We start from the raw sequence: 27378 nt of genomic DNA, 5'->3' as shown, positions 1-27378 counted from the left end.
GGTGCTGGGACTAGTCCCCACAACTGGTCCATGTCCTCCTGGGGGGATGGATGGATGGCCAGCACGCTTCCCCGCTGCATTTTGTTGGAGAAAATCCCTGGAGTCCTTGCAGAGCCACCCTCAGAGCAAAGCAAGGGCTGTGTTTTGTATGTTGTATATTTGCTTCAGTATGGGTGGGGGGTGGTTGTTTTGTTTTTTCCTCCTTCTGCTTTGGAAACAGTTTTTCTTGCATTTGGTGCTGATAAAAATCAGTTATTTTTTGGGAGGGGTGCGTGGGCGGGGGAGATTCTCTCTTCTGCTTCCTTCACCACGGGGAGTGAAAACACAGAGATCCTCGAGGAGGAACTCAAATGAGCTGAGCAGTGACTCCGGCCCTTCCCCTGCAGCCAGCAGTGGCTGAATCCCAAGGGATTTGCCCTGTGAAACGTCAGCTCAGCAGGATTCTGCCGAGCAGGCAGCACTCATCCCTGGGAGACTGGCAGCTGAGGTCGGGATAACCCTCCCTTTATTTGCCTGTTTGCACTTTTCTTTTTTCCATTTTGCAGCCTCCAAGTCAACAGAAGGGCTAAAATAAGGAAAATGTGGGGAGTGAGTGGAAAAATAACACCAAAAAACAGCCAGCTCAGCAGTGCGGGGTGGGAGAGGGGAAGTGATGGAGCTGTGTCCCTGCTCCGGCCACCGCAGAGGATTCCCCTTGGGGCACCCCATCCTTTGGGTTTCTTCAGGTTTTCTGGGCTTTTGCATGCTTTGGGGATCAGGCACCTTCTGTTGCTGGCAGGTAGGTGGAAGCCCCATTGGTGGAGCAGCAGCGTTTGGATCCACTCCTCTCCGGAGGGGAGTCCTGCCGTGAGCCGGGAGAAGATGGAGCTGCTGTGCGGTGCCAGCTCAGGCATGTTCTGGGGCTCCTTTTTGATCTGTAAAGGCCTAATTCAAATTATTCTTCCCTTTTCCACCCCTTTTTGGTATAAATGTATATCGGTATCTCTGTATATATACATATATAGAGATATGATTTTATCCTTGTGCACAAATGTGTATAGGTGTCACGTATATATACATATATATAATATTTCATCCTTATAGACATGCACACAGATATTATACCTAGTCAGAAGGAGGTGATGGAAAAAGCCTGGATGGGACTGATGTTTCCAGGGATCTTTGAGTATCTCGCTCCAGGAAAGGAACTGCTTCAACTACACAGAGATGTGTGATCCCCAGAGAATTCATCCATGAAAAGTATTAATTGTCCAACTTGCCCTTTTTTTCCCATCCAGAAGAACAGATCTTTTCTATCCTACAGAAATTTTTTTCTTCTGATATAATCTAAACTAAGGGCAGTGTAGACTTCATTTTCCATGAAACCCCATCCAAGAGGACTGCTGAAAATAGACTGTGCTCTGAGAACAGATACCAGAAAAAGCAAGTGTGTGTGTGGGGGGAGCCAGGTCAGCCGGGGCAAGGAGTTCTGCAAAAGAAATTATTAATAGGAATCTCAGTTTGAGTTAATTGAGTTGAAAAGCAGCTCATTAGCGCCCATGCGGGTCGGGGTTGGAGGATGTGCTGCCCTGCGGATACACCAGCCTGATTTTATTTCCCAGCAGATGGGAGAAGGGTTAAGATGCCATATTCAAACTTTCGGATTTCACAAAGGTTTGCCATGGCAGAGGTATTTCCTCCAGAAAACAAACAAATGGAGAAAAAAAACCCCAATCCCACCCCTCCCGACCTCTGCGCTTTTAGGATGGAGGGGCTCACTTTGGCCCCCACCTTGGGGCAGCCAGCTTGCAGAGTTTGGGTTTTCCTGAGCTGTAATTCCACAGCCCAGCTCTGGCACTGTGGCGCGGCTACAGGTGGCAGCAGGATCAATTAAAACGCATCTATCGATTGAAACATTTCTATTAAAGTATCAGCAAATATCAGCTTTTGGAGGGGTGAGAGTGAGCAGGTTCCTCGTCTTGGCAGGGAAGGGGAGAAAATGCTGTTTGGATTTAAAAGCAGTATCTTGTAGTTTTTTGTGTTGTTTTTTTTTTTTTTTTTTAATTGATGTTACAACTTTGGGGCTTTGCTTTTGAGGGGTTCAGTCTTACAAACCCCCGTAGGTCGGCTCTTATACGTGTCCCAGGAGTTGGGTCAGCACCAGCTGCAATTCAGTCCAGAATGATGTTGAGCAAAAAAAAAAAAAAAAAAAGTGGCAAAACCAATTGTTTGCTGGGCTGTGCCACGAGTGCTGCAGCGAGCCCCTCTCTGGGGGAAGGGAGGGAGTTTTATGGTGGTTTGTGCAGGCAGGTTAATGGAATGGGGGGGGGGGGGGAGGGGATGGGGGGATGGCCAGGTGCTTCCCCCCATGCTGAAGGCAGGTTGGGGCGTTCAGGTTTGGTGTTGGATGCCGAGGCGGCACTGTGTAGTGGGGAAGATGGTGGGGTTACAGTGGGGGGAGAGGGAGGTAACCCCATCCCTGCCCGCCTCCAGCTGGGGCAGTGGTACCAGGTGTGTTAATGCCGACAGCACCTGGAGGGGCTGGTCCCCGAGCCCCAGCGTGGGACAGATGCCCTCTGAGCAGGCATGCTGCCGGCGGGATGCACCCGAGCTGCTTGGCTGCCGCTGGATGGGGCAACCAGGAGCCACCTGTGTTTTCCACAGCACTTGGCTAGTGGAGTGCTTTAGTCACCTTTATTATTTATTTTTATGACATATTATTTTATTTTGCACACCACGTAAGTGTGATATCCTCAGTGGTTGCTTACAGCCTCATCGGAGATGCTCAGCTCAGTGTCAACACTCACCAGGTCCTGGGGAGGCAATTTTGGGGGATGCTATTCCCTGCATCTTTCCTCCAGGAGCGAATGCATCCCATTTGGAAAATGCATCCTAGTCTCATTTTCTTTTTCAGCCCCGATATCCCTTTTATATACTTTTTTAGGGAAAACCCCCTCCCACCCACCGTCCCACCTTGCTCTTCCCCAAGGGTTGCAGAATTCAGCTGGGAGGCAGAGCCAGGGTCGGTGCCGACGTGCCTCCGAGTGCTGGACACGTTGTCCCGGTTGTCCCAGCTGAGCTGACCCGGCAGCACAGGGCATCACCGGGGCTCCTGGCACTGCCACCTCCGCAGCTCCGTGTTTGGTTTCCTAAACCATTCCCCAGTGCTGCCAGGAAAATGTTATTCAACTTTCTGTTGCCGCGTGTCGGACTTGGTGCGAGTGGCCTGTTTGTGGTGGCGTGTGGCGCTTGGAGCTTACAAACCGGCCGTAGTGGTTTTTTTCCTGGCCCGGTGGGTGCTTTTCTGCCACTGAGATAGGATGGAGGGGTTTTGGCTCAGGGTGGCATCCAGGCATCTCGCTTGTGATGCTGGGGGCAGCCCAAGAGCTGAGCAACCGAGGGCAGGAGGCTGCAGCGGAGCCCAAAGGGGTGACAAAACATTACTGGGCAGAAATCCCCAATTAACATTTCGCACTGGGGTACCAGTGGGATGTTAGCTGGAAAAAATAGTTTTAGGGCAATAAAGGAGGCAATAAAATGATACCTGTAGGATGCAATAAGAGGATATGCCGAAATTGTGCGTGCCCCTCGGCTGGGGTTGTGGGAATTCTGGCAGAGGGTTCCCAGCCACGGCAGAGTCAGTCCCTTGCCTTCCCTGAGCTTACGGAAAGGGTCTGCTCAGAGCAGAGATAAGGAGAACCTAAAAAACCCCACCCAACACAACCCCAAAACTAAAAAAAAAACCAACACCCCAGCTTAAGCTTTATTTTATTCGTGCTCCTGTAGTAGTTTTATTTTATTTTTTTATTTTTTTTCCAAAGTCTGTTACTGTTTAAATGCAGATTTTTAGCTTTTCCACCCAGGAGCCGGAGCTGGAAATTCTTTCCACTGCGTTGGTGCAGGAGGGAACAAACCGCTGCTTTTAGTTTGCTCAAATAATCCATCCCAGCCTGGAGCCATGGGTTTCCTCTGCCCTGCTCCCTCCCACTCCCAAAACGATCCCAGGGATCCACTGCGGGTGCTGATGGGGACAGGGATGAGGGGGGGGGGGGGGGCAAGGCCACTACTTGCAGCCCTGTTTCCCCAGGGGGTTTCCCCTAAATTTCCCCAAGAATTTATTCGTGTAAACACCGTGTGGCGGTGGAGCCGCGAGCCTGAGTGGTGCCTTCATTTTTGGGTGCAAAATGGGCAAGATATTCTCTGCTTATTTTCGCAGCATTAAGGAGAGGAGGTGGGTTATCGGTGGGGAAGCAACATGCTTTTCACCACTGCGTGGGGAGAGGATGCTTGGGGCCAGCCGGGCTCCATGGCTCTGTGCTGGGACCCCCTGCGCCGTGGCGGAGGGAAGCTCGTGCTATCCAATGTCTTAGGGATGAGCCGTTTCCAAGAATAAAGGAAGGGAAATTTGGGGAGGGATGGGCAAGGTTTTCCGTGTTTAATTTCATACAGCAACTTGGACCGCGCTCCTACCTCCATCCCTGTTCCCTGGGCAGCGGGACATGGTGGTGATGGCTTATCCTTCAACGCGGGGACGTGGTGATTTTCTGGGGAAAAGGAGGTGGTGTGGGGCTGGATTTGCACGGTGCTTTGCTGCTGTTGAGGGGCACATCCAGGATAACTTGTGTTTCCTATTCCCTGACCTGCTGGGGTGAGCTTAGCTGGCCGGAAAAGGAACAAATGAGCCCTTCAGGTCCTCCCCCAGCAGTGGGGCTGTGGGTGCCTGGATTCACCTATTCTCCCCCGGGACCCTGCCACCATCCCAGAGGGACCAGTGATGTTGGACTGGGATTGGTACTGGTGGTTTGGAAGAGCAGCATGAGGGTAGGCTGAGCAGCTGGTCCGGAGCCCTGTCTGCCACGGGAAGCCTTGTGACCCAAACCAGAAATTTTGGGGGCTGATTTTATTGCCAGCCACTTAGAGCATCCAGGTGCCGGGCAGTGAACTGGTTGGATCATTTCACCCTAAGGCATCCCCTGGAAAACAGCAAGGCTGTTCCTGGCCCTTAAACCTCTGCTAACCATCCTTTTGCCAGCCGTCATCCACCCCAGTGCCGTCGCCATCCCCAGTGCTTCCTCTGGCCCTAGTTTTGAATGTTTTGGGGCGTGGATGCCCTGGGCAGCCGGGGCACGGGGCTTTTGCAAGGCACAGGGCAGGGCTTGAGCTGGGACGGGCACCAGGGGGTCACAGGAACAGCGAAGTGCCGGTGTTTGGCGTGGGAAGGGGGATTGTATCTCATTCCTCTTATCTCCTGCCGCCTTTCGCAGCAGCCCCAAGCAAGCGGCTGTCGCAGTCAGTCAGCGTAACCAAAACTCGCCCGGTGCGCAGGAAAAAGCAGCTGCGAGGTGGTAAGCAAATAAGGTGCTGGAGGTGCTTCCCCCATCCGTGGCACACCCAGGGCCACCACCGCCTTGGCTCAGGAGGGAGAGACACGGCAGGAAAAGCACCCGTGGCGTTGGGACCCGCTCCTCGGGGGTGAGGGAGGCTGTGGGGAAGAGGCAGATTCTCCAGGAGCGGTGCAAAGCAGAGCTTGCTGGTGGCCACTCGGCAAGAGGATGGGGACATTGCCAGTGCCATGCCTGCACCTGCGAGGCGCTTTTTGATGCGCTGTGGATTGCTGTTTTCCTGGGGTCACCGGAGCTCGGCGCAGCTGGGGAAGCCCGTTGGTGCAGCAGGGTGGGCGCATGTGCCGCATGCACGCCTGCCGCAGCCCTGCGGGCCCGGGGGGGCCATTTCCGTGCGGGGGCAGTTGGGGTGTGTGAGCTGCTGCTCCACCTGCTCCCCACGGGCCAAGCCAGCCATCGCTCCGACAGCCCTGCCCTCGCCTTCACCACCGCCGGCGCCAGCCAGCCCCCCTGCCCTGGGGGTGCCCTGGGGGTGCCCTGCGGCAGCCCCCCAGCCTGCTGTGAGGCAGGTGGGTGGCTGCTGAGGGGTTTAACAGATGGGGCTTGCTGGGTGAATGGCTGGTCCAGCTTGGTGGTGTGCCTGGCTCCCCGTCTTGCTGCGATAGCACATGGTGTCCGTGGCTTCCCCTCCTGGGCTCCAGCAGGGGGAGGGGGGGCCGGGGCAGGCAGGGGGTGGGCAATGCCCAGCTTGCTCTGCGGGAGCTGGGGCAAGCTCAGACAGTCCCTTCAGCTGCACCCTGAAGGTGCTGAGCGGAGTGCGGTGCGGGACAGTCTGCAGGGATGCAGCGATGCTCAGGGAGCACACAACGGCAAAGCCATGTGGGTTAATGGAAGCGATACAGAGCTGAGGTGCTTAGGGAACTCTGTTTTGTCCTCTGCGAACATCAGGTAGCATTAGCACCATTAGCCTTTGAACATTTGTCATCCCCGATAACGCTAAAACACTCGGCATGAGTTGGCCAATGCTGGTTTTTTACACTTCTGTGGCTCAAGGGCGACCATGCAAGGTGATGAGCAGCCTCATGTCCCAAGATTTACCCCAGGCAGGTGATGGGTTGAGCTTGCCTGAAACCAGCCCGGCACAGCCCTTCCTGGTCGGGTGGTTCTGCGGGGCAGCGGTGATGGGCTGATGCTGGGATGAAGCTGAGCAGACATCCCTCCGGCATGGGATCCTTCCAGCGCAGCCGGCCCTGGGAAAGGCAGCCAGTTAAAATAACAATTTATTCTGCCTGGTGTCTTGCGGGATGGGGGAAGGTTCCCAGATCAGCCCTGCCTGGGTTCCTGCTTTATGTCACAGGAGAGAGCTGCTCTCCCAGCTGGAGATATTTTAGGGTTTTTCTTTATCTTTTCACTATTTTCTTGGGCCCTTTTTCCTGCCTGTTGGCAGAGTCCGGGAATTGGATGCATCCCTTGTTTTGCCCATCCGTTTTAACCTTCCCTGCATATGGAAAAAGAAATTAAAGGCGCTGGTGGGAAGTTTACGATGTAGAAATATGGCTTGAAGGAAGTTATTTGGAGCAGAAAGCTGGGCCCAGGCATGATGCTCATCACTATCTCATCACTAACGGCACTGTGCCGTTACCCTTCCAGCATCACTTGGTGGCAGAAGTGTTTCCCATTAGGGAAATCAGATTTTATCCTAGGGAAGCTCCTGAAATGGTGGGGAAGGTGGTATTTCAGTGTTCATCCTGCAAGATGTTTGCTGTTGTGGGCCACCAGGTCTGAGCATGCACCAGGGTTTGCTTCGCCTGGGAGAGTGTCGCTTTGTGCCTCAGTTTCCCCAAAAGCAGAGTAGGATGCGATAGCTCAATGCACGATGGAGAAACACCGGTTGCTGTAGGGCTGTGCTGCTCTGGGGATTTTTGATCCTGTTACGGCAGGAGAAATTCAAATATTTCCTTAAAGCGACCCCAACGCCACCCTGTTGCATTTTGTTTATTTGCTTTGGCCTGGAAAGCGGGGCCGGGTCTCCCTGGGGACATGAGGCTGTTGCAGAGCCCCGGGGCAGCAGCCTGCACCCGCACCGCCTCGCTCGTGGGTGGCACCCGTGTTTATTTACCTTTTCATCACCTGATGGCCGTGCCCTGCCATGTTGCAGGTGCCAGCCCGTGGGCTGCCAGCCCTGTTTGAGTTGGCAGGAGCAGGAGATTAACCTCTGGCTAAAATAGCCCAACGCCAGCCCCACGTCTGCCTGGGGTGGCCGGCCTCGTTGCATGCCCTTAGAGCATCTTGTATCGGTGTTTTGTAGCCCAGCTTGGGCCACGGTGGTCACTGTGTGATGTGATGGCACAGTGAGGAAAGCAGCCGTGATGTGACACGCTCAGAGCAAGCTGGAAATGTTCAGCAGTCCCACGAGCTGGGTTTTTGTGCCCCTGTGGGCTGGTGGAGCCAGGGTTGCCTGCACCTCTCTGCTCAATAACCCAGAGGAGAGCAAGCTCTTCTGCTGGTGGGATTGGTCCTGTGACACCCAGGCACCCATCGCCCTGGTGTGGGATCTCTACGTCCTTGGCACTGCTCTCCAAAGCCGCGATGCAGAAGAGCAGGAGCAGAGGAAGCGCAGAAACGCGTCCGCAAGCCGCAGGTCCCGCATCGGGGCTGCTCAGCTTGGGAAGCTGAGATTTAGACTGTGAGTGGGTGGCCAAGTTTTGGGATATTCTGAGCAACCGTTATCCCGTTTTACCTTTGGTGGTGTTATTTGCAGCCTTTTTGGTTGCTATTTATCGATTAGTTATTACGGTCCCCTGTCCGTACCAGGGTGCTCGGGCACAAAGCAGCATCTCCGTGCTGAGCTCTGAGCCGCCAACCGAAGAAAGGGGCTATTCAGATGCCGGCTGGGAGTTTCCATTTCAGCCTGTCTGCGCTCACCGTGTTGTCCCAAGGGAATTGCAGATTTGGGGTTGTTGGTTCCCTGCCTGCGGTGGGTTTCCCAGCCGGGTGGGACATGGCAGCGCGGCAGCTCAGCACCAGTTTCTGCCAGGTGCCGCGGGGCTGACTCACGTAAAACCTGGGCAGCAAACCCTCTTATTCCTAGCAAGCCTTTGGAAGTGAGAGGGAGAGGCTCCAGCCCCAAACATTCCTGTTTTTTGGTGGGTTTTGATCGATTCAGACCCCAAAATGCGAGTTTTTGGTGACTTTCTGCCCTTTTTCTCTGGGTATTTGGAGCAAAATGGGTGCTGAGCTGCCACGTGAAGGAGTCGCTGGTGGCTGGGGAGGTGCCTGGATCCCAGTATCCCCAAAACTGCTTTTTTTTTGGGAGGCACCTGCAGCAGCACTGGTGATGTTTGAGGTTTGGTGACAGCGATGGCAGTGTGGCTCTGCCACCGGCGGTATTTCGGCTGGCTGCCCTGGTGCACGTGTTTCCTTCGGAGTTCACGGAAACCTGTTCTCATGCCTCAGTCAGGAGCTCGTGCAAAGTCCCTGCCCTGCAAACGGCGTCGCTGCGGCTTGTCGTGCAACTGCCACGTGGGAGAAGCACCCAGAGGACCGCAGCGCTTCGGGTGACTGCTCAGGGTGGAAAGTCACCCCGGGCACCCCGGCAGAGCCACGACCTGCAGGAGCCCCAGTCACCTCCCTGGGGCACCCACCGTCCCCCAGCCCTCTCACCTCGCGTGTCTGCACCCTAAAAGTGGAGCCGGGGTGGAAGCAGCAGCAGCAGATCTCTTCCACTTTTTAAATTCTCTTCCACTATTTAATTTGGTCTGGGGAGGGGAAGCTGGGGGTGGAGAGGAGCCAGCTGCAAAAGGGAGAAGAGCCACTTTCCTTCTCACATGCTCCACAGGGGACTCAAATAAGCTGCTCCAATATATTATATTTTTTTTTTGGCGATAAGAATAATTTTAGGTGGTACGTACTAGGCTGTTTCTTGTGATGGCAGGGGATCAGAGTAGCCTTATCCAGGAGGGACATGGGTTAATACAACTTGTAGTATGTCTGGGGGCACTGAGGAGCTGATGCCCTTTGAAGCTTAAACATGGCCAGCCTCTTGTTTTCCCTGGTTTGGTCAGGGAAGGTGGGTTTGGTTTTGTGTTGGTTTGTGTTTGTTGTTTTTTTCTTTTCGTTTCTCTGAATGAAAATAGATGATGAAAAACAGCCAAGCCGGTTTCACTTCCTGCTTTTGCTCGGGGCTTCGTGCTGGGGGTGCTTGGAGATATCCCATGTTTGGTCCGGTGACGGGGCATCACATGTTGGGATTTGGCCCCATTTTGGCCTTGGGCCGATTCCTCCTGAACTTTGGCCGGTCCCTTATTCCCTGCCAGAAACACGAGGAGTTGGAGGAACATCTTATTTTATTATCACCCCATGGGGTGCAGCAGTAGATGGCAGACAGCAGAGGCTTGGGGACAGCTCTTCGAGAGGTTTCTGCCTGATTTTTTTCCCCGTTGGGTTGTTTGGGGTGGGAGTTCTCTGTTCGGTCCCCTCCCGCCTCAGAGCACTGAAGGATGGAGGCAGTGGGTACCCTGTCCTGGTGCTGTGTCACTTTGGTGCCCTGCTGTCCCTTGCCGCGGGGTGTGATGCCTGTGAGCCACCAGCACAGCCCTTCTGCGGCTTTGCTGGTGCACGGGTATGGCTTTGGTTCCTCCATCTCCAGCAGGCTCTGCTGTGCTCAGTGAATCCTGGATTTACTGTTCCATGAGACAGCTGCAATGTCCTTATTTCCCCACCTTGGGTAGCTGGCAGAGGTTCTGGTCCAGCTGCCAGCTCCCCTGGGAGCTGCTCTGTGGGCAACTGAAGGATTCCTGTGGGATGCGGGGACAGTGGGTGCAAATGGAGACATGAGCACCCATCAGCAGCCAAAAGCAGGGGGGAGGTCACTCGTGAGCCCTTGGGGATGCCCATGGCAGGGCCAGCACATCCATTGCAGCAGGGGTGAGGAAGCAGGAGCGATGCTCTTGGGGGGTGCTGGGGTTTGGGCAGCTGTGGGACCCTTTGGTGCGTGCGGCGTGTGAAGGTAATGGTCATCCCAGGGGATGTGGGAGTCTCTGGTGGCTCTTTGGGAGCCCTTGGGGTTTTTTGGGGTGGTGGAGGTGGCTGGGCTCGGGTTTGGCTGGGAGCAGTGTGGGTGGAGGCTCTGCACCCACAGGGGTGCATTCAGGAGGATGGCTTGGATCAGCTGAGCATTGGCTTTGGATTTCTTTGCTAGAGCACTACAGGCAGTAAAATACAACTAATTAATAGGAAATGTGGTCTGAAAGTTACAGTCCCCAGCGGGTCCGTGTTGGGTTTCTGGTAGGGTGTTTTACAGGGTGCTTGGACCTCTGTGTCCTGGATTTGGAGAGGGCAGCTCCTGAGGAGTGCTTTCTAGACAGGCTGAGTGCAGGAATAAATGCTGCTGGAGCTGCCTGCAGCAGGGAAATGATGCTTCCCTGGGCTGGGACATCCAGTGCTGCTTGCTTGGTGTCAGACTGAGAAGTTGAAGGACAAGCTGTTTTGCTGCAGGAATATGTGCAGAAGAAGTTGCCTTTTGGGGCACTGAACAGGCTGCTGGGGCTTAAGGGAAGGGATTGCTAGCCTGGGCCCAAATCACTAATTAATCTTTTTATTTTTATCTTTTTTTTCTTTTTTTATGTTGTTATGCTTGCTGGGTTGTCAATGAAAATCGACAGAGCTCCCTGCAGAAGAAGGTAAGCCGTGGGCTGGAGGTGAGGGTGGGTGTAAGTCTGGGTGGAGGATGCTGGGGACAGGGAGCGGGGGAGTCACTGAGATCTTTTAATCTTGATTTTAATCCCAGGGAAAGCTGGGCTGACAGCAGAGCTTTCCTGCGATGGCAAGGCCACCAGCTGGGAGTAGAAACACAGAGGATTTAATTTCTGTAGTTAAAAACGATGCCAGAAACAAAGGTGTTTAATATTAGAGAGAAAACCGCCCCGTTGCAGGGCTGGATGTCCTCACCAGTGCCGACGGCCAGTGGGCACTGGAGCAGCTCTGCTGCGAGCCGGGGACTGGGTCCTGGTGGCCGTTGTGGCCTCAGTGGTCTAAATTACCTCTCTTCTGGGGTCTTTCTGAGCACTGACTGTGCCTGACTTCGTGTTTTCCCCCCAGGAAAGTCCCTCTGGGAGTTGGTGCTGGAGCAGTTTGAAGATCTCCTTGTCCGCATCCTTTTGATGGCAGCGTTTCTGTCATTTGTAAGTACTCCGGGCTGGGGGGGCTCGGGGGTGGGCACCTCCCGGGGCACACAAAGAGACCCAGACAGCACGGGAGCCAGAGGGAGGTGCACGCTGGGTGAGGATGTAGCAGCGATGCAGTGGTTTTCTAGGGGATGGTGACAAGGTCGTCGTACCTACTTAAAAGATGAGACTGTAGGATCTTTCAGTAACGCCGATCCATCCAGAAGTGATACCAAACGACTACCTGGGCTTCTTGCTGTTTGCCCAAGACTACCAGGCAAAGGCAGCAAAGGGCCATGGAAACGTTCGGTGCTGGGCGCGTTTTGGTGGGATGCTGGGTGGGATGGGTGTTGGCTGTGGGCACTGGGTAGGGGTAGGGGTAGGGTTTGGGGAGAGCGAGTGCAGAGACCCAGCAAAAGTGGGGCTGCCAAAGGCAGGTGAGGGCTGCCCAAGGCTTTCAGTCCTGGGATGCTTTTTCCCATGATCCATAGATTTCTGCCATTGTTTGCAGACCCTACGTGAGACAGCGCAGGTCCTTTGGATGTGTCTCTACCATACCGCGTCATTTTTATCAACAGTTTTCTATGGTTTTAGCTTAGAAGGTACCTTTGTTACTACCTCTTGTAGCTTTCCTCTTCAATCCATGATTTCCCTTTATGATGTTTGATGCTGTCAGCTTTCCTGACCCTGTGTGCGCAGCCATGGCCAGTGTCTGGACTGCGGGGTACACTTCAGCTCCGACCCAAACTGCCTATTTGCAAGTCTCTTCTCTGATTTTCATTCTTACTGATTGCTTTTCAACCCCCTCTTCCATCCAGCAAAATACGTCTTGTGCCTCAGCTTGTGTAAAATGGTAAATTTCGGTAAATTTACAAAAAAAAAGAAAATTACACCCCTGCGCCAAAAGATGGTAAAACAGAAAGGGAAAATTACCCCATTCTTTATTTTTCCCTTGGATATTTTTGGAAGTATTAAGTTGCAGCATGACCAGATCCATGTTGGGATCTGCCGGAATGGAGGACAGTGTCTCTGACACGTGGAGATGTGCGTGTCTGCAGTGCAGAGACATTCCTGGTGTAATGACCAAGCCATGTGTCCTCATGGTTGTGAGGTGCTGGGAGCTTGGGGGTCTGCCACCCCTCCCCTGCACACCCAGGGTGTCGCGCAGCTTGCTTTTTCCTGGCCAGAGCACTGGGTGATGGGTGATGAGAGGTGAGGGCAGTGCTTCAGGTGCCTGAAGCCGACTCAGGAGCCCCAGGTACCACCCTCACCTCCCCGGGGTGGGGGTAGGCAGTGGGGCAGGCACCTGCCTAAGGTGTGCGCATCCATGTAGGGGGGCAAAGATGGGGCTGGGAGCATTTCCAAGCCCCATGCAGCTGTCCTCCTTGGAGTGAAGTCCCCCTCATGGAGCAATTCTGTTCATTTTTCAATTAAAAATAAAAATCCAATCTGTTTAATATTTTTTTTTTTAAATAAATTTTTGCTTCCTCTGGCTGAGCCAGACTGGCAGCATCTCAGCTGCCTGCGTGGGAGGTGCCTCCTGCCAACTGGTCACTGCCTTCCCATCCCACCGCGTGGCTGGCAGGGCTCAGAGATCCCAGGCTGGTGATGGCCAAGCTGGTGATGCTCAGGGCAGGTGTTGGGTACGGTGGGGCACAGTGCAGGGCATAGAGCTTTCCTTTAAACCTTTGCCGAGGTATGGGGCAGGGTTAATGCTTGCTGGCAAAATACAGCTCCCAGCGCGTCGTGCAGCAGGAAGACGTGGTGTTACGTTTGGGTAATGTCAGAGAGATGCTCAGGACTGGGTTCTCCTTGTGTTTCACAGGTGTGAAGCCCTGCCCAGGCTTCTCCTGCCACTGGAGCTGCTGATGTGGTCCCTTCAGGGTGATACGTCCAGCTTCTCCCTTCCCCAGATGGTGTTATTGCTCATCTTCAAATATTTCCTTCCTCAGTGGTCTATCTCCAGTCGGGCTCTTGTCCCACCTTCGTGGGGGGGAGAGGCTGTGTCCCTTCCCTGGAGGAGCTGTGAGTCACCCCGGCACCTCCTGCCAGCACAGAGCAGCTTCTCCCCGGGGCATGCAGGCAAAGTCAGCTGGCAGTGGGTGCATCACCAGGCTCGGTGAGCCGGTGCCCGCGAGCGCTGCTGACCTCCTCCGCGCTTAATGATGCTGAGAGGTGATGTGGGGTCAGCTACACTCAGTGTCCACGTGGTTAGCGAAGCTGCCTTTATGGGTGGCACTGAGTCACTGCGATGTGAACCCCTTTATACCTGCACTCCGTGGTGCCTTGGAGAAGCGCTCACTGTCAGCGGCACATCGCTCCCCAGTTGCTGGTTTGAGCCATTCACTCAGTTCTGCCCAAAATCTACCTTGGGAGCAACCCTGCAGGAGGAGACATTTCCCACCGAGCTGCTGGAGAATTTTGTACTTTTTGAGTGGACTTGGGGTGTTTGGCAGTGGGATGGCAAAGCCGGGTCTCCTGTCCCCTCCTTTTGGATACAACTTGCGGGCAGGTAAGGAGGGAGGCTGGTCCCTTGCAAGGTTCCAGACATTCCCAAAACAACACGTGGCGACTCGTTTGTCGGTGGATTTGCAGAACTGTGGCAACGGTGGCAGTGCTGCAACTGGGTAAAGCAGGTGTGAGCCCTTGTGCCTGTGCCTGCGCTGCTGTGTTGACACAGCACAGCCTGACAAGCTGTTAAATGGAGCGCAAGTACTTCGTTTGTATTATGGTGTGAGGCCTTTGTGGGGTGGAGAGGGGGCTCAGGGTGGTGAGAAGCCGTGAGGCCAGTCCCTGCACTGCAGGGCTGCTCTTGCTGCATCAATTGCATGTGTTGCAGGGCTTAACTTCTGCCCAGGAGGGGCTCGTCAGAGGCTGCCGGTGCTGCGGGCAGCCACCGCAGGGGCTGCCCAGCTGTATCTGTTTGAGAAGCAGGCAGTGCTGCTCCCCACTTATCTGCTCGTGGCCGTGGTCTTCCCATGGGGTGCACTAAACAAAAAGAGATGCTTTCCTGGTGCAAATACTCATCCGAGCTCCAGCCCTGCTCATTTGATGTGTTAGGTTATCCCTAGCAGAAGAGTGGAGGTACCCGAGTTAAGCACCAGCAGTGGGATGTGGCAGGTCCACACTTTAACCAAGGCGTGTGGGGCTGGCCACTGCTCTGGGATGTCTTTTCTCCAGCAAACACCGTCTGTTGGGTGGCTCTTGATTCTGTCCTTCTTCTTAAAATGTTGGCACTTGTTGTTTCAACATTGTGGTCCTTTTCTTCTCTTGCCTACCAGATCCTGGCCTGGTTTGAAGAAGGAGAGGAGACCACGACGGCGTTTGTGGAGCCCATCGTCATTATTATGATCCTGATCGCCAATGCTGTGGTGGGTGTGTGGCAGGTAAGTCGCAGCCCCCCCACCCCCACCTGCCCCCCAGGTCTCCGCTCCACGTGGCTGAGATGCTTCATTGGAAGGGCTGGTTGCTTCTTGCCATTGGAAACTCATTTCTCAAAAACTCAATTTTCACATTGGCCGTGCTGCCCTGTGCCCCAGTGCAGATGTTGGCTTCCTCTTGCTTCATTCCTTCAGTCTTCGGCAGCTTTTGCAGTGTGGCATTTAGGATCTTGGACTTTTTTGCCATCCAGGCAAACGGCTGCTTGTCTCCTGGCCATGGCCAAATGTGCTTTCCAAGGGAAGCTTTTTGCCCTGTCCACCAGAAAGCTGCGGTGGCTGCTGTCCCTTGCCTCACTGTATGCCTCCTGGGAGATGAGCAAATGCTTCAGCCAGCAATGCTCTTTTTCTTCTATATATTTATGTTAAGGCCATTCATTTATCTGCAGCTTGACCTGAGGTGGGGTTGCTGAATGGGGAAAAATCCATCTGGGTGGGATATGCTGCTTCCCAAACTGAGAATGAGAAAATCAAGGCCAAAGTCCTGTGTGGTGCCCAGCACCTGGTGTGATTTAAGCCAGCAGGGACCATTTCAGAGCAGCTGGAGAAGCAGATGCACATGGATGCCAAAGCCAGGGCCAGGGTTTGGGTGCCCCTGTCTTGACACTGGGTGGGGAAGGACCCTGCTGGCAGGAGTAACCCCACCTCCGGCAGCTGTGCTCCTCCTCTACTTGCAGGAGAGAAATGCTGAGAGTGCCATCGAAGCCTTGAAGGAGTACGAGCCCGAGATGGGGAAAGTGATCCGTGCTGACCGCAGCGGGGTGCAGCGGATCCGCGCCCGGGACATTGTCCCCGGGGACATCGTGGAGGTGGCAGGTAGGGTGCCATTGCCCCAGAGCACGGGGTGGGATGGGGAGGTGGTACTGGCCAGGGGGGCTTTGGTGATGGGCACCCTGTGGTCCTGGTGATGGGAGGGCTCTGCTGCAGTGTCCCAGGGTATCTCCTTCGGAGACACAGCCACCAAGTTACCCTGTTGTTGTACACTTGAGATCTTAGTTTCTCTTTTCAAGTCCAGAGAGGTGAAATAATCTGGGCCAAAGTCTGGGCTCATCAGCCTGCTGAGACTTCGCCCCAAGCGTAGGGTGGTAGAGAACAGCAGAAAGGAAAAAAAACATTTGTATATTTCTGGCACAGATTTCGTGTCTCGGGAGGGTTTCCCCATTTTCTGGAAGAACTTTTAATTTTCTGCCAAGATTCCCTCTCTCTGGAAGCGGCTCTTCCATGCACATCCCCGGAGCAGGCGCGGGTGAAGGGCCGGCGTTGCGTGCCACGCCGGCGGTGCCAGCACCGGGAGGTTTGAACGCCGCGGGCATCGGGGCTGGCCCTGCCTGTGTGGGCAGGCTTCCCTGGAAACTGGGGGGTGGTTTTGGGGAGGGCAAGAGGCAGAGGGGACCGGCTTCAGGGGACTTTTGCTTCCAGGGTCAGATTATCCCCCACCCCCCCCAACCCTTCTGCCAGGGTTTTGCATCGTGTGAATGATGCCTGGGGGGTCTCCTGCCTGCCCCACCAGAGGATGCACTTCAATGATCCCGTTTTGTTTGTTTGTTAAACGATGCCGTAAACCCCCAGAGCCAAAAAACGAATCCTCTTTTTTCCTCCTTGTGGCCCTGCTCCTGGAAAGATGCTGCAATCCCTCCCGCGCCCAGCCAGCTCACTGTTATTTATGTCTTCCAGTTGGGCTTCAGCTGGAAGATGAACATAAAAATAATGCAGGGAGGATCAAGCAGAGGAGTGCCGGCCAGATCCTCAGCTGGGCGAGCTGGCAGAGCTCCCAAGCCAGCTCCAGCAATGCACTCCAACTGCTGACCTGGCCTTTAATTACATTAATTATTAATAAATTATATTCTGCCATCTTTCCCAAAATGAACTTCTTGCTGCCTGCCCATCGGCAGCCGAATATTACTTTTTAGTGGCACAACCAGCATCGTGACTGGGAGGGAAAGAGCTGAGCTCTCCTCTGGAGGGGTTTGCAAGTTATTAGCAAATTAATTAGGAAATTGTGGGTTTAGGAGGTTATAGTAAGTGTTGAGGATGCTGTCAGGATGCCTGGTAGGAAAGTGGACCAGGAGCCACGGCTTTGGGTGTGCAGTGGACTTCCTGGGGATGGCAGGAACAGCACAGGCTGGGACTGGCTTCTGTTTGTGTGTGCAAATGCAATAAATTTGGCAGCAGGGAGCCGAAAGTCTGCTGCCCTAAGATGAGAGGGAAATGATAGCTGACGAGCTGTTTAAACCCAGCTGATTTTTGCCCTTTTGCAACAGGGCAATCAAGGTGAGTCCTTGTGCAGGCAGCTGCAGCGCCAGCTTTTTGCCTTGCGCAAGAGATGCGGGCATTGCCGAGGGAGCTCCGTTGGGTGCTGCACCACCTGACTGCTCCTGCTCGGCTCTGGCAGTGCTGGTGGCCGTGGCCGTGCAGTGTTGCCTTCTGTTTTCCTCTTTCCCTTGGCTTTTGGCACGGGAGAGACTTGTAGTGCTTGGGTGATCATTCAATAGCTGGCTAACGGCAGCGGCCAGGTCCGTACGGGACGTCTGTCCTGTGCCATGTGAGTCTCCTGGGATGCTATCGCAGTGCCTACCCTTGAGCAGATGCCACCCCCATGGCACCAGGGCTTGACGCTGTCACTAGATGCTGTCACCAGATATTTTTCATCTGCAGCTTTAGGTAATGTTTGCAAACCCTCCCTGCCTTTCCCAGGGGGAAGAGTTGCTCTTTGCTCCCTTTAAAGAGCTCCAGCTCCCTTGAGCAGATGCAAAGTCTGAGTCTGTGCATGAAGTGAATGTTGGGGGGGGGGGTCTGTGGGTCCCTGTGCTTAGCACCACTGAGCTCAGCCCCCCCAAAAATGGGTGTGATGGGGAGTGGGGTAGGTCTGGCTGGACGGCAGATGTTGCACGCAGCATCCCGAAGCACTGGGATCTGCAGCTGGAATGAAAGGCTGGGTGGTGGAGCGGTGCCAGCCCCCTCCCACTGTGCTTGAGGGGGGGGTGGGGGTGTTTTACGAGCCCCAGGAGGAAGCACTCATTAAAGTCTGGGATTTGAGACTATCGTTAGCGGCCAAGCCGGCAGTGTTGTGTAACGTGATGTAAGGCGCTGGGAACCAGGGCTCGCTGCCTCAATATTTCCGAAGCACTGGAGCGTGGTTGTGTCCAGCTGATAAGGGAGCAGGAGGAAGAGCTGGAGGAAGAAACCCAGCAGGAAAAGCAGCTTTAAATGTGGGTTTTTTTGAGGAAGCGCATGCGCCTTGGAGGTTGGTGGTCGGTGGCTGTCATTTCATGGGGCTGCTTTCACCCATAACCACCGTGACGTGCCAGGAGACCGGTGTCTCGGCCATGGAAGGTCTTCTAGTGTCAACAGTGGTGTTGGGAGGCTTGGGCCACTCCAGAAGTGCAGTTTTTGCAGGGAAGAGGCAAGATGGGGAGTGCTGGGGGGGTTTTGCAGAGAAGAGCAGAGATGGGGACGTGGCAGGGTGGCAATGCATTGAGCAGGTGAGGCAGGGGGTGTGATGCTTGCTGCCCCAATGACCACATACCTGCAGCTCTAGAGCCTGGCAGCTCCTCTCCAAAAGAAGAGAAAAAGATACCTGCCCTCCTGCCCGCTCGCTGGCTGGAGAAGGGATGCAGGGGCTTGCTGCTTGTGATGGTGAGGAGGGTCCGAGCCACAGCAGAGGAGCACGTGTCACTGCAGAGCTGTAGCCAGGGTGGGGGCTTCCTAGGAGCCTGCTTGGGTCCTCTGCTCACTGTCTGTCCCACGCAGAGCTCCTGCCTTTGCTGCTTGTCCTGGCAAACCAGGCTTGAACCACAGTTTTGCTCAGGTGCAACTGGGGAAGGTGATGGGCAGGGCTGGCAGGCCGGTCACCTGTCCCACCAGCATCCCTGCACAGCACGGCTGGGGCAGCAGGGATTTTGCAGAGGGAGATGATGCTTGGTGTGGCTGGTCCATGGGAGAGGGTGGAAGGCACCTGGTGTGGTGTGAGTAACCCCCTTGGCCGCGGTGCTGCTGCCTGCTCACTGGGCTGGCTGCTGTTGTGGCACGTGGTCCCCTAAAATAAGAACTTCCTCAAGGTCCCATTACTGCACCACCCAATGTCTTGGTTGCCACTGATGGTGCCTCTTTCCGCCTTTCTTTTTTTGCCTTGTGGGTTATAGACGTGCAAAATTAAGCTTTCAAAGCAGAAAGGAGGCATCCCAGGGCAGAACACTGGTTTACTGTGGGCTGGACCCCTCCTTGCTGCAGGCTGGGTGCTGCCATGTGCCTGCACCACGTAGGGACATGGTGACCAACAAAAGTCAGTCCCTGCCCTGGAGACCAGGCAGTTGAAATAAAAACCAAGAGGAGAGAGCACAAAGCGAGGTGCAAACCGGTGGCCCCAAGCCTTGGGGCAGAGCCCAGCTGTGCTGGCATGTCTGGGGTTTGCCATCCCTCTTCCCCAGGGTGGTGGGTGCTGCTGGTCCCACCTGACGGAGCTGCTCTGCTCTTGTCCTTGTAGTTGGTGACAAGGTGCCTGCGGACATCCGGATCATCGAAATACGGTCCACCACCCTGCGGGTTGACCAGTCCATCCTCACAGGTGAGTGCAGGCGTGGGGGGAGGGGGGAGGTGGCTGCTGAAGGCAGAGCTTTCCCTTTGCCATCTTCCTGGAGCTAAATTTTGGGACTGATACGGGGGGAAGTGCTTTGCTGGGGTGGGAGAACGGGATGGAGGACCTGGGGAGGTCCTGCATCGTCTGGAAGTCATGGCACAGGGGAGATGCTCCTGGTGCTTGGGCATCCCTCCTGCAAAACACAAACTGTGGGGTTGCACGGGGGGCTGCGAGCTCCCTGCCCACGCTCCCCCTGTGCAGCTGTAGCAGGATGACCGCTGGCACATGAGGCCTCGTGACTTCAGGGAGAGGTGACAATATTGGGGGCTTTTTTTTTTTTTTTTTAAGCACTGGAAAAGCCCGTAAAGCTGATAATTCTTGAAGTATCATGGATTCTCTTCCTCTCTGCTGTCGGGGAAGGCCAGTCAATGATCAGATGGCAAGAAGAGTTTCTGGTATTTCAGCTCTCTTGTGTGGTTTTGTAAACGTATCGAGTTAGGAGATGACAGCAGAGAAGGAAAAGCAATCAGAAAAAGTGTTAAAACATGGGGAAAGGAGCCCAGTCCTCTCAAAAGACGGCAAGGGGAGATACAGCAAAAAGGCAAATCTGCAAAGGACCAAATATAAACCTTCAGCAGAACAGCTTTGGGCACCTTGGCTGTTGTCCTGCCCTACAGTCCCCATCTGACCCGGCAAACCCGTGTTGCAAGCCGGCGGGCTCCCTGGCCCAGGGATTTGCCCCATCCCATGGGGCTGGATGGGAGCTCGCGGCCACTAGCGCTCCGCGTGGGTCGTTTTTCTGCAGCCCCCATCTTCAGAGTGCCTTGGCCCAGTTCTGACATTCCCAGGATGGATGTTTTGGTGGTTTGGTGGCAAAGTGGCACTTTAGGAAGCAGTGGGGGTTGCGATGCAGGCTCAGAACGGTGTCAAGTGGAGGCTGGAGAGAAAACGCGGGTGGTTCATCTCACCCCTCTTGTTTCGGTAGGGGAGTCTGTGTCGGTGATCAAACATGCTGACCCCATCCCTGACCCCCGGGCTGTCAACCAGGACAAGAAGAACATGCTTTTCTCCGTAAGTCCTTTACACCTGCCCCCACTTCTGTGGTTTTCCAAACAGCTGCCAAGTGAAGAGGCTGATGGACATGGGAGATCTCTGAGCAGTGAAAGGGAGTGCGTGCATGAGAAAGACCTGAATCTGTAAAAAGAGCCCACAAATCCATAAAAATAAGGACCTGCTTCATCTGGATTTCGTTTGGGTTGTGGCACATGACACCCTTAAATGCCTTGCGCAATCTCAGTGGGTTTTCCACGAAGTAGGATGCATTATAGGTGGGGTAAAGGTTTGTGGCTGAGCCTGGAGCTATTGCAAATTTATGTTGCCTGCTTGTTCATTCTCCTCTCAGGCAGAAGTTAAGTCCTTGAAGGGCGAGGGAGTTTGCAGGAGGGGCCTCCTGCTGCTTTTGGGTGGCTTTATATAAAACCCCAGAATGTCTCATTTTCCCCTTAACCAAGATCTGTGTTCTCCTTTCACAACAAGCGACCCATTTCCTCGCTCAGGCTGAGAGATTTCATGCCCACGTATCCCCTCTGGCCCCTTTCTTCCCTCCCAGGGCACCAACATTGCAGCTGGGAAGGCTGTAGGGGTCGTCATTGCGACAGGGGTGTACACAGAGATCGGGAAAATCCGAAACCAGATGGTGGAGACGGAGCCCGAGAAGACCCCGCTGCAGCAGAAGCTGGATGAGTTCAGCCAGCAGCTCTCCAAGGTGATCTTCCTGGTGTGCATCACCGTCTGGGTCATCAACATCAGCCACTTCAGTGACCCTGTCCACGGTGGCTCCTGGTTTCGAGGGGCCATCTACTATTTCAAGATTTCGGTGGCGCTGGCGGTGGCTGCCATTCCTGAGGGTCTCCCAGCCGTCATCACCACCTGCCTGGCGCTGGGCACGCGCCGCATGGCCAAGAAGAATGCCATCGTACGGAGCCTGCCCTCGGTGGAGACCCTGGGCTGCACCTCCGTCATCTGCTCTGACAAGACCGGCACCCTCACCACCAACCAGATGTCCGTCTGCCGGGTGAGTGCCGGGGGTGTTTAGGGGTTTGAGGTGCCGGGGGGATGCTCTGTAAGCCCCCCAGCGCTCTGCATCGCTCCATCCCCATCCTGGGGGAGGGGACAGGCTCTGCTGTCCTCACCAGACCTGTTTCCCATGAGGAATTGAAGGTGAGCGTGTAAGATGGTTTGCCTGACCAGGGCTGGCAAGGTTTATGGCTTCTTTTGGCCTGGTTGTAATTAGAAAACTCACTTTTACGAGCACACCGGTTTGGAGGTGCTGTGTTGCGGACTTACTTCAGTGCTCCCTCTCTAGAGAGCATTCCTTCCTGCTGGGATGTGGCATTGAGCCGTTGCTCCTGGAGATGCCAATGGAATCTGCCATCTCCGCTCCCTTGCCCTCTTTGCCCCTCTTTTTAACCAAACCAGTGAGAAATCCTGGACCGTGCAAAATTAAGAAGCCTGGACCTGTGAGGCCAGAACTTTGAGGGTCACTGCAATGTGTGGGTCTTGGAAAGCCCGTGTAGAAATCCAAGGGTTAAGAGAAGATGCCCGTGACCTGGTGAAAAGGTGCCTCAGTTACCCATCCTGGCAGCAGGATGCATGCAGCTGGGTGCTTCTGATGGAGGGAGCCCTGGGGGGGTTGGCAAAGAGGTTGGAGACCCCTGGTCTACCAGAGAGCTTTGCTCCTGCACGCCTGGCTGTGTGGAGAGATGATCGTTAGGAAAGCCTGGACCATCCGAGTACGTCTCAGTTTCCCTATTAATCTCGAGTCTTGGGAAAGCTTTTTTTTTTTCATGGCCTTGGCGCATCGGTTTTGTAGGAGAACCTTGGAAAATGTGGTGCTGTGGGGAAAAATGGCCCTGGCCACTGTCCCTCCTCTCTGACACTTGGGCAGGGTGGTGGGAAGCCGGGACCGTGCTGCAAGCTGGCCGTGGGCTTTGGCCGCTGGTTTGCTCAGCACGAACTACAGATGACTGGAAACGTCTGATATTTCTGCCCTGAAAATGATTTAAAATGAGACGTGCTGGGACGGGGCAGTGACCGAGCTGCCCGTGTCTCCCATGAGGAGCAGGTTCAGAAAGACCCAGGGATGCAGGGGAGCAGGTCAGGGGTGAACAGTGTTCGGGGTCTCTTTAGCTCTGCAGAGCACAGAAGGAGCGGTGGGAGTGAGTGTGCCTTCCCCACACCATGTCCTACCGGAGCATCTGCTCCTTGGGGAGAAGTGTCACCATCTCCCGCAGCGTGTGGGTCGGGAGAGACGGAATTAGCGCTGCTGAGACAGGGGGAGGGCAAGAGGGGCAGCGGCACGCAAGAAGGTTTTAGCATCCATCATCGTTTGCAGAATGGACCCAGCAACTTTGCAAAAAAGCCAAATTCAATTGAAAATTCAATGTATCCTCCACCCCATCTCCCCACATGCCCGTTCCGATATCCATGTGATTCACTTGGCTGCATCCTGGCTCCCAGGGCGCGATCCGGAGCGCCGGGCTGGCGGCAGGGGCGCGCAGCCGTTGATGTTTAACGGGCAGGGATTCCCGTGCTGACGCAGGCGGCTCTGCCGAGCAGCGCAGGGAAGTGTCAATATTTGTGCTGGGCGGCCACTGGCGTGTCCTGGCTGTGCTCCTGCACCAAGCGGGTGAAAAAGCCACGAAAACCTATCGATAACCTGGAAAAATATATTAATTGAGTGTGATTTCATTAACTCACGTTAAATTTGGGTGAGCGCAGCTGCTTGGCCGCAGGGTACGCTGCCAAGCAGCACTTGTCCTTTGCATCTTGCTGCTGGCATCAGGTCTGTAGAGCTGTAAAGTGACTCTGGAAAAGCCTCGGGGCTGTTTTAAAAGTTTTTTTCAGGGCTGTGCTGCCGGCGCTGCGTCCCGCTGCGTGCCTGGGTCTGGTGGCTCAGCAGGACACATGTGGATCCAGGGTGGTTGGCAGGGGCAAATCTGTGCCCCCCAGGTGCCCATGGGCATGAAGTGCCCACTGGAGTGCTTTGTGGTGGGGGGCATCTGTCTGTCTGGGGTGGCCGAGGCTTTGGTGCTTTTGCTCTGACCTCAAGTGCACCGGAGGTTACAGCTCTGCAGTAAAGCCCCAAACTCACTCAGTAAATCAGATTAAACCTGTGGTTTGTGTCACTCACCTTCTGGTCAACCGGGGGTCACCGAGACCACCGTCTCATCCAGCCCACAGCAGGGAGCATCCAGGAGCAGCCCCCTCCCAACCATTAGCTGACCCTGTAGCTGGGAGCGATGGGAGCCTGGCAGGGGGAGAGCGGGCAGAGGAGCATTGCAGCTCTGCTCTTGCACATTTAAATCACTCGCCTAAAACTTGCAGCACCCTTTTATGCATCGTAACTTAATTTTCCAGGAGCCACGAGGGTGGTGCTGGAAAATGGGGACCAGAAGCGGAGATGTGAGTGCAGCTGTGCAGCCTCAGGGATGCTGTGTGGGGGCAGAGTGGGACAGGTCTGGAGGGGGGAGATGCTGGCACCCCATGTCTGGAAGAGGGAGGAGGATGGTGATGTTTGGCTGTCTCAGAGATGGCTGGTGTTCTGGGGAACAAGGGCAGAAAGGGGTTTATTTTCAAATAAACCTTGCAGCAGAGCCTGGATTTGCAAACTCCCATCCCGGGTGCAGCCGCCCAGGAGCCGTGCAGGTGCCATTTGCTTGGTTTCAGCAGTTTTGTCTGTCCAGACCAGTCCCTAGTTAGTGTGAAACATGACGGGGGGGTTCCCAGGGTGGGTGGCTGAGCCACCGGCTGTGGCAGTCGCCGGTGGGTGCCTGTCAGCCAGGGCTGCTCCAGTGCTGGAGGAGAACGATGCTGCTCTGTGGGCTGGTTGATGGGTATATGACTGATGATTACAGGCTCTTCCTGTTCCAGACAGCAATCCTGTCTTGTCTGCCTTCTAATGAGTAGTTCTTTATAAAGATATTACAGAAATGTGGGGACGTATCCTTCACATCTCTCTTCCCTGCCAGCCTGCAGCTGATGCCGTGTGCCGCTCCAGGGACAGTGCATCTGTGAGTGCCCGGGGTTTTCTAAAAATACATGCCAGCAGCTCCGGGGCCAGGCGAGATCCGTGGGGCAGGAGGGAGCGATGGCTGGAACTCTTCTGGAGCAGGGTGCGCTCTTCAGAAGCACACAGTGACATTTTCCTTCCCATCCCTCTATCGCGTTGAACCCCCAAATTGCCGGCGGGGCTTGAAAAGGGTTCAGGGCAGGGGGTGAGCAGCGGGAAGCCCTGGGGTGGTGCTGGCTGGGTGCTGGAGATGCTGTTCACCGTAGCCAGGGGTCTGGGGGTCTGGCAGCCCCTCTGCCAGCATCTCTCTCCAGCACCCCCCCCAGCTGCTCTGTGGCACGCACTTCGCCACCTCTTTCTATTGCTGCTCTTATTATTATTGATATTATTTTTGTGATGAAAACCTTACCCAGCCTCTTTAGGGATTAAGACACAGCTATTTCCTCCGGGCTGTTTCCACTGCCTGCAAACCTGCTCCCTTTTCAGCCTGGAAGTCTGCCGAAATACCGCGCCAAAAACCTGCAAACACCTTTGCGATGCCCCAGCCACCCCCTCGCTCTGCCAGTCACGCAAGCTGGGAGCAGGCAGGAAATTTGATATAACCTCTGGTTGCTGTGGGTTACACAGGACCTTTTTTAAATAGGCATGGAAAAAATAAAGGGCCTGGAATGATTTTGATTTTTTTTCTTTTCCTTTTTTTTTTTTTAATAAGAAAGTCGCTATTGTGAAAGTAGCAATTGTTTTGTAGCCATGAGCGTTTGAAAACAAACAGACCCATATCAGGCAGAACCACTGGTGGCTGGGGTGGATGCTCTCAGATTTTTTAATAAATTGAGTTTGGGCAGTGTTTCTGGGCACGGGAGTCCATTTTCTGAAAAGACCAGGAGGTTTTTGGCTTGCTGGAAGGCCGATGGCATTGGACATCTCAAAAAGAGATGAAGGATACTCAGTCTTCAGAGGTCGCTTTTGGTGTTGGCTCCAGCTGGGCTCCTTGGTTCCTGGAGTTCATCATCTCAGGGAGGTTCGGTCACCAAAGGAGATAGGATGTGGTTTGTCTCTCTTCATCGAGGTGCTTCATTGCATTAGTGTTTGCACCTCCCACCAGAGGAGCTCAGTGCCTCATGGGACATCTCATCTGCAACTCGTTGGCTTGTGATTTTCTTTGAAAAACCTTCAGGGATGCTGAGGAGTCTCCAGGATGGGGGGTGGGGTGGGGAGCACGGAGCGGGGAAGGGCCTGAGCTGCAAATAGCTATGAAGCTGTGGAGCCATGGGGAGGTTGCTTTGGGCTCAGAATTATTTACACAGGAGACGTACACTTTGAACCTCCTGCTTTGATTTGCCCAAACCTGTAAAGTAAGGAAGTGGGAAAAGCCACCGAGGTGTCCTGGTGCTAAAAACCTGCCATAAACGTGCTTCCCTGAGCTTGACCTTTTTTGCTTGGCTTGGCCCTAAGCTTGCACCTGGGGACGCCAGGCTGCGTGGGAGGGTCTCACACCCGCCAGCCAATGTGGCTGCACTGGTGGGGTGTCCTTGCATTATTAACAATAATTAATAATAAAGTAAATTAAGCTCTGCTAGTTGCCGGAGGAGGCGCAGAGGGGAGAGGAGTTGGGTGGTACCCAGAGCCATTACATCTCTGGTGCTGAGCGATGCCTTCCAATTTCTTCAGCATCTGTGGCTTCTTTCTCCTGGGGAACATCTCAAATAACCAGAGGAAAATAAATATTGGGAAAAAAAAGAATGAATTGAGATGGGGTGGAGGGACGGTTGTCCCTGCCCCCAGTTTCTGGAGCTGCCGAGCAGGCTCACAGAGCTGAGGAGAGCATCGCTTCCCTGCAGCCATCCCCCCTCCTGGCTGCTCCCCGCAGGCAATCACGACCCGGGAAATGCATTCGTCAAACCAATTTTATTTAGTTAGCTATTTATTATGTTACTTTTTGGCTTCAGCATGAGTCATAAATAACGATTAAGCAGAAACGAGTGTCGCCGAGCTGTCGCCTTGGCCGGGGTCAGGCGCTGCTCTTGCTGCCGCTGGAGGCTGCCCCGAAGGGTGGGCTTTGTCAGGAGGGGGCAAAGGGGGGCTGGGAGAGCTCGCAGAGAGGGAAATTTTTATTGTATTGTAGTTTTTTTGGGGGTTGTTGCTCTCTAGCAGAAAGAGAGAAAGTAGAAGGAGTATGAAAGGCAAAAGTCACTGAAAATAGAGCGTGTGGGACTTTTAACAGCTCCCCAGGGCTTTATTACGGAGCTGCCATGCTGCCGGTGCCTGGAGCCAAGCTGTGATCCCAGTAAGGCGAGCTGGTGGCAGGGAGCAGGCTGGGAAAGGGTGGTGGGGTAGCTGGTCGGATCCTGCCCCACAGAGGCTTTCCAGGGCAGCTGGGGCAGGAGCGGAAACCTGGACCCGGTTCCTTCTCTGCTCCAAGAAAAACACAGGCACCTTCTTAGGAACTGGCTCGGCATCGCTCCTCTCCAATGGAAAAAAAGAGCTGGAGGAGGTGAACATGCTGAAGGCAGGGGAGAGCTTTGGGGACAGCCAGGAGTACTGGGTGACCAGGGAGGGGGCTGAACCCAGTGCCGCCGGGGCCAGCACTGGGCTGGTGCCGGCTGGCAGGTCTCTGGGCTGGGCACGTGGGTTGCCCCCAAAACCCGCTGCCTAACGCTCTGTCTGCATCCTTCCCCCTTGCAGATGTTCATTATGGAGAAGGTGGAGGGCACCCAGTGCAGCCTGCACGAGTTCAGCATCACCGGCTCCACCTACGCCCCCGAGGGACAGATGTGAGTGCGGGTCACCTCCGCTTCGGGGGTGACAC

At 54.6% G+C, this 27378-nt stretch overlaps 1 protein-coding gene across 2 annotated transcripts in view; it reads left to right on the top strand.

Moving 5' to 3' along the window:
- Positions 1-27378, top strand: part of ATP2A3 (ATPase sarcoplasmic/endoplasmic reticulum Ca2+ transporting 3) — a 53872-nt gene that overhangs the window by 8931 nt on the left and 17563 nt on the right. For both annotated transcript variants that reach the window (XM_037375076.1, XM_037375075.1), the window contains exons 2-9: positions 10985-11002; positions 11421-11503; positions 14767-14871; positions 15600-15738; positions 19406-19486; positions 20484-20569; positions 21108-21572; positions 27255-27343. In XM_037375076.1, coding sequence (XP_037230973.1) covers positions 10985-11002; positions 11421-11503; positions 14767-14871; positions 15600-15738; positions 19406-19486; positions 20484-20569; positions 21108-21572; positions 27255-27343 — 1066 coding nt within the window. The remainder of the gene's footprint in view (positions 1-10984; positions 11003-11420; positions 11504-14766; positions 14872-15599; positions 15739-19405; positions 19487-20483; positions 20570-21107; positions 21573-27254; positions 27344-27378) is intronic.

This window comes from Falco rusticolus, chromosome 1 (assembly GCF_015220075.1).
Source record: "Falco rusticolus isolate bFalRus1 chromosome 1, bFalRus1.pri, whole genome shotgun sequence".
Classification (NCBI taxonomy): Eukaryota; Metazoa; Chordata; class Aves; order Falconiformes; family Falconidae; genus Falco; species Falco rusticolus.
This window is presented reverse-complemented; position numbering and strand designations above follow the sequence as displayed.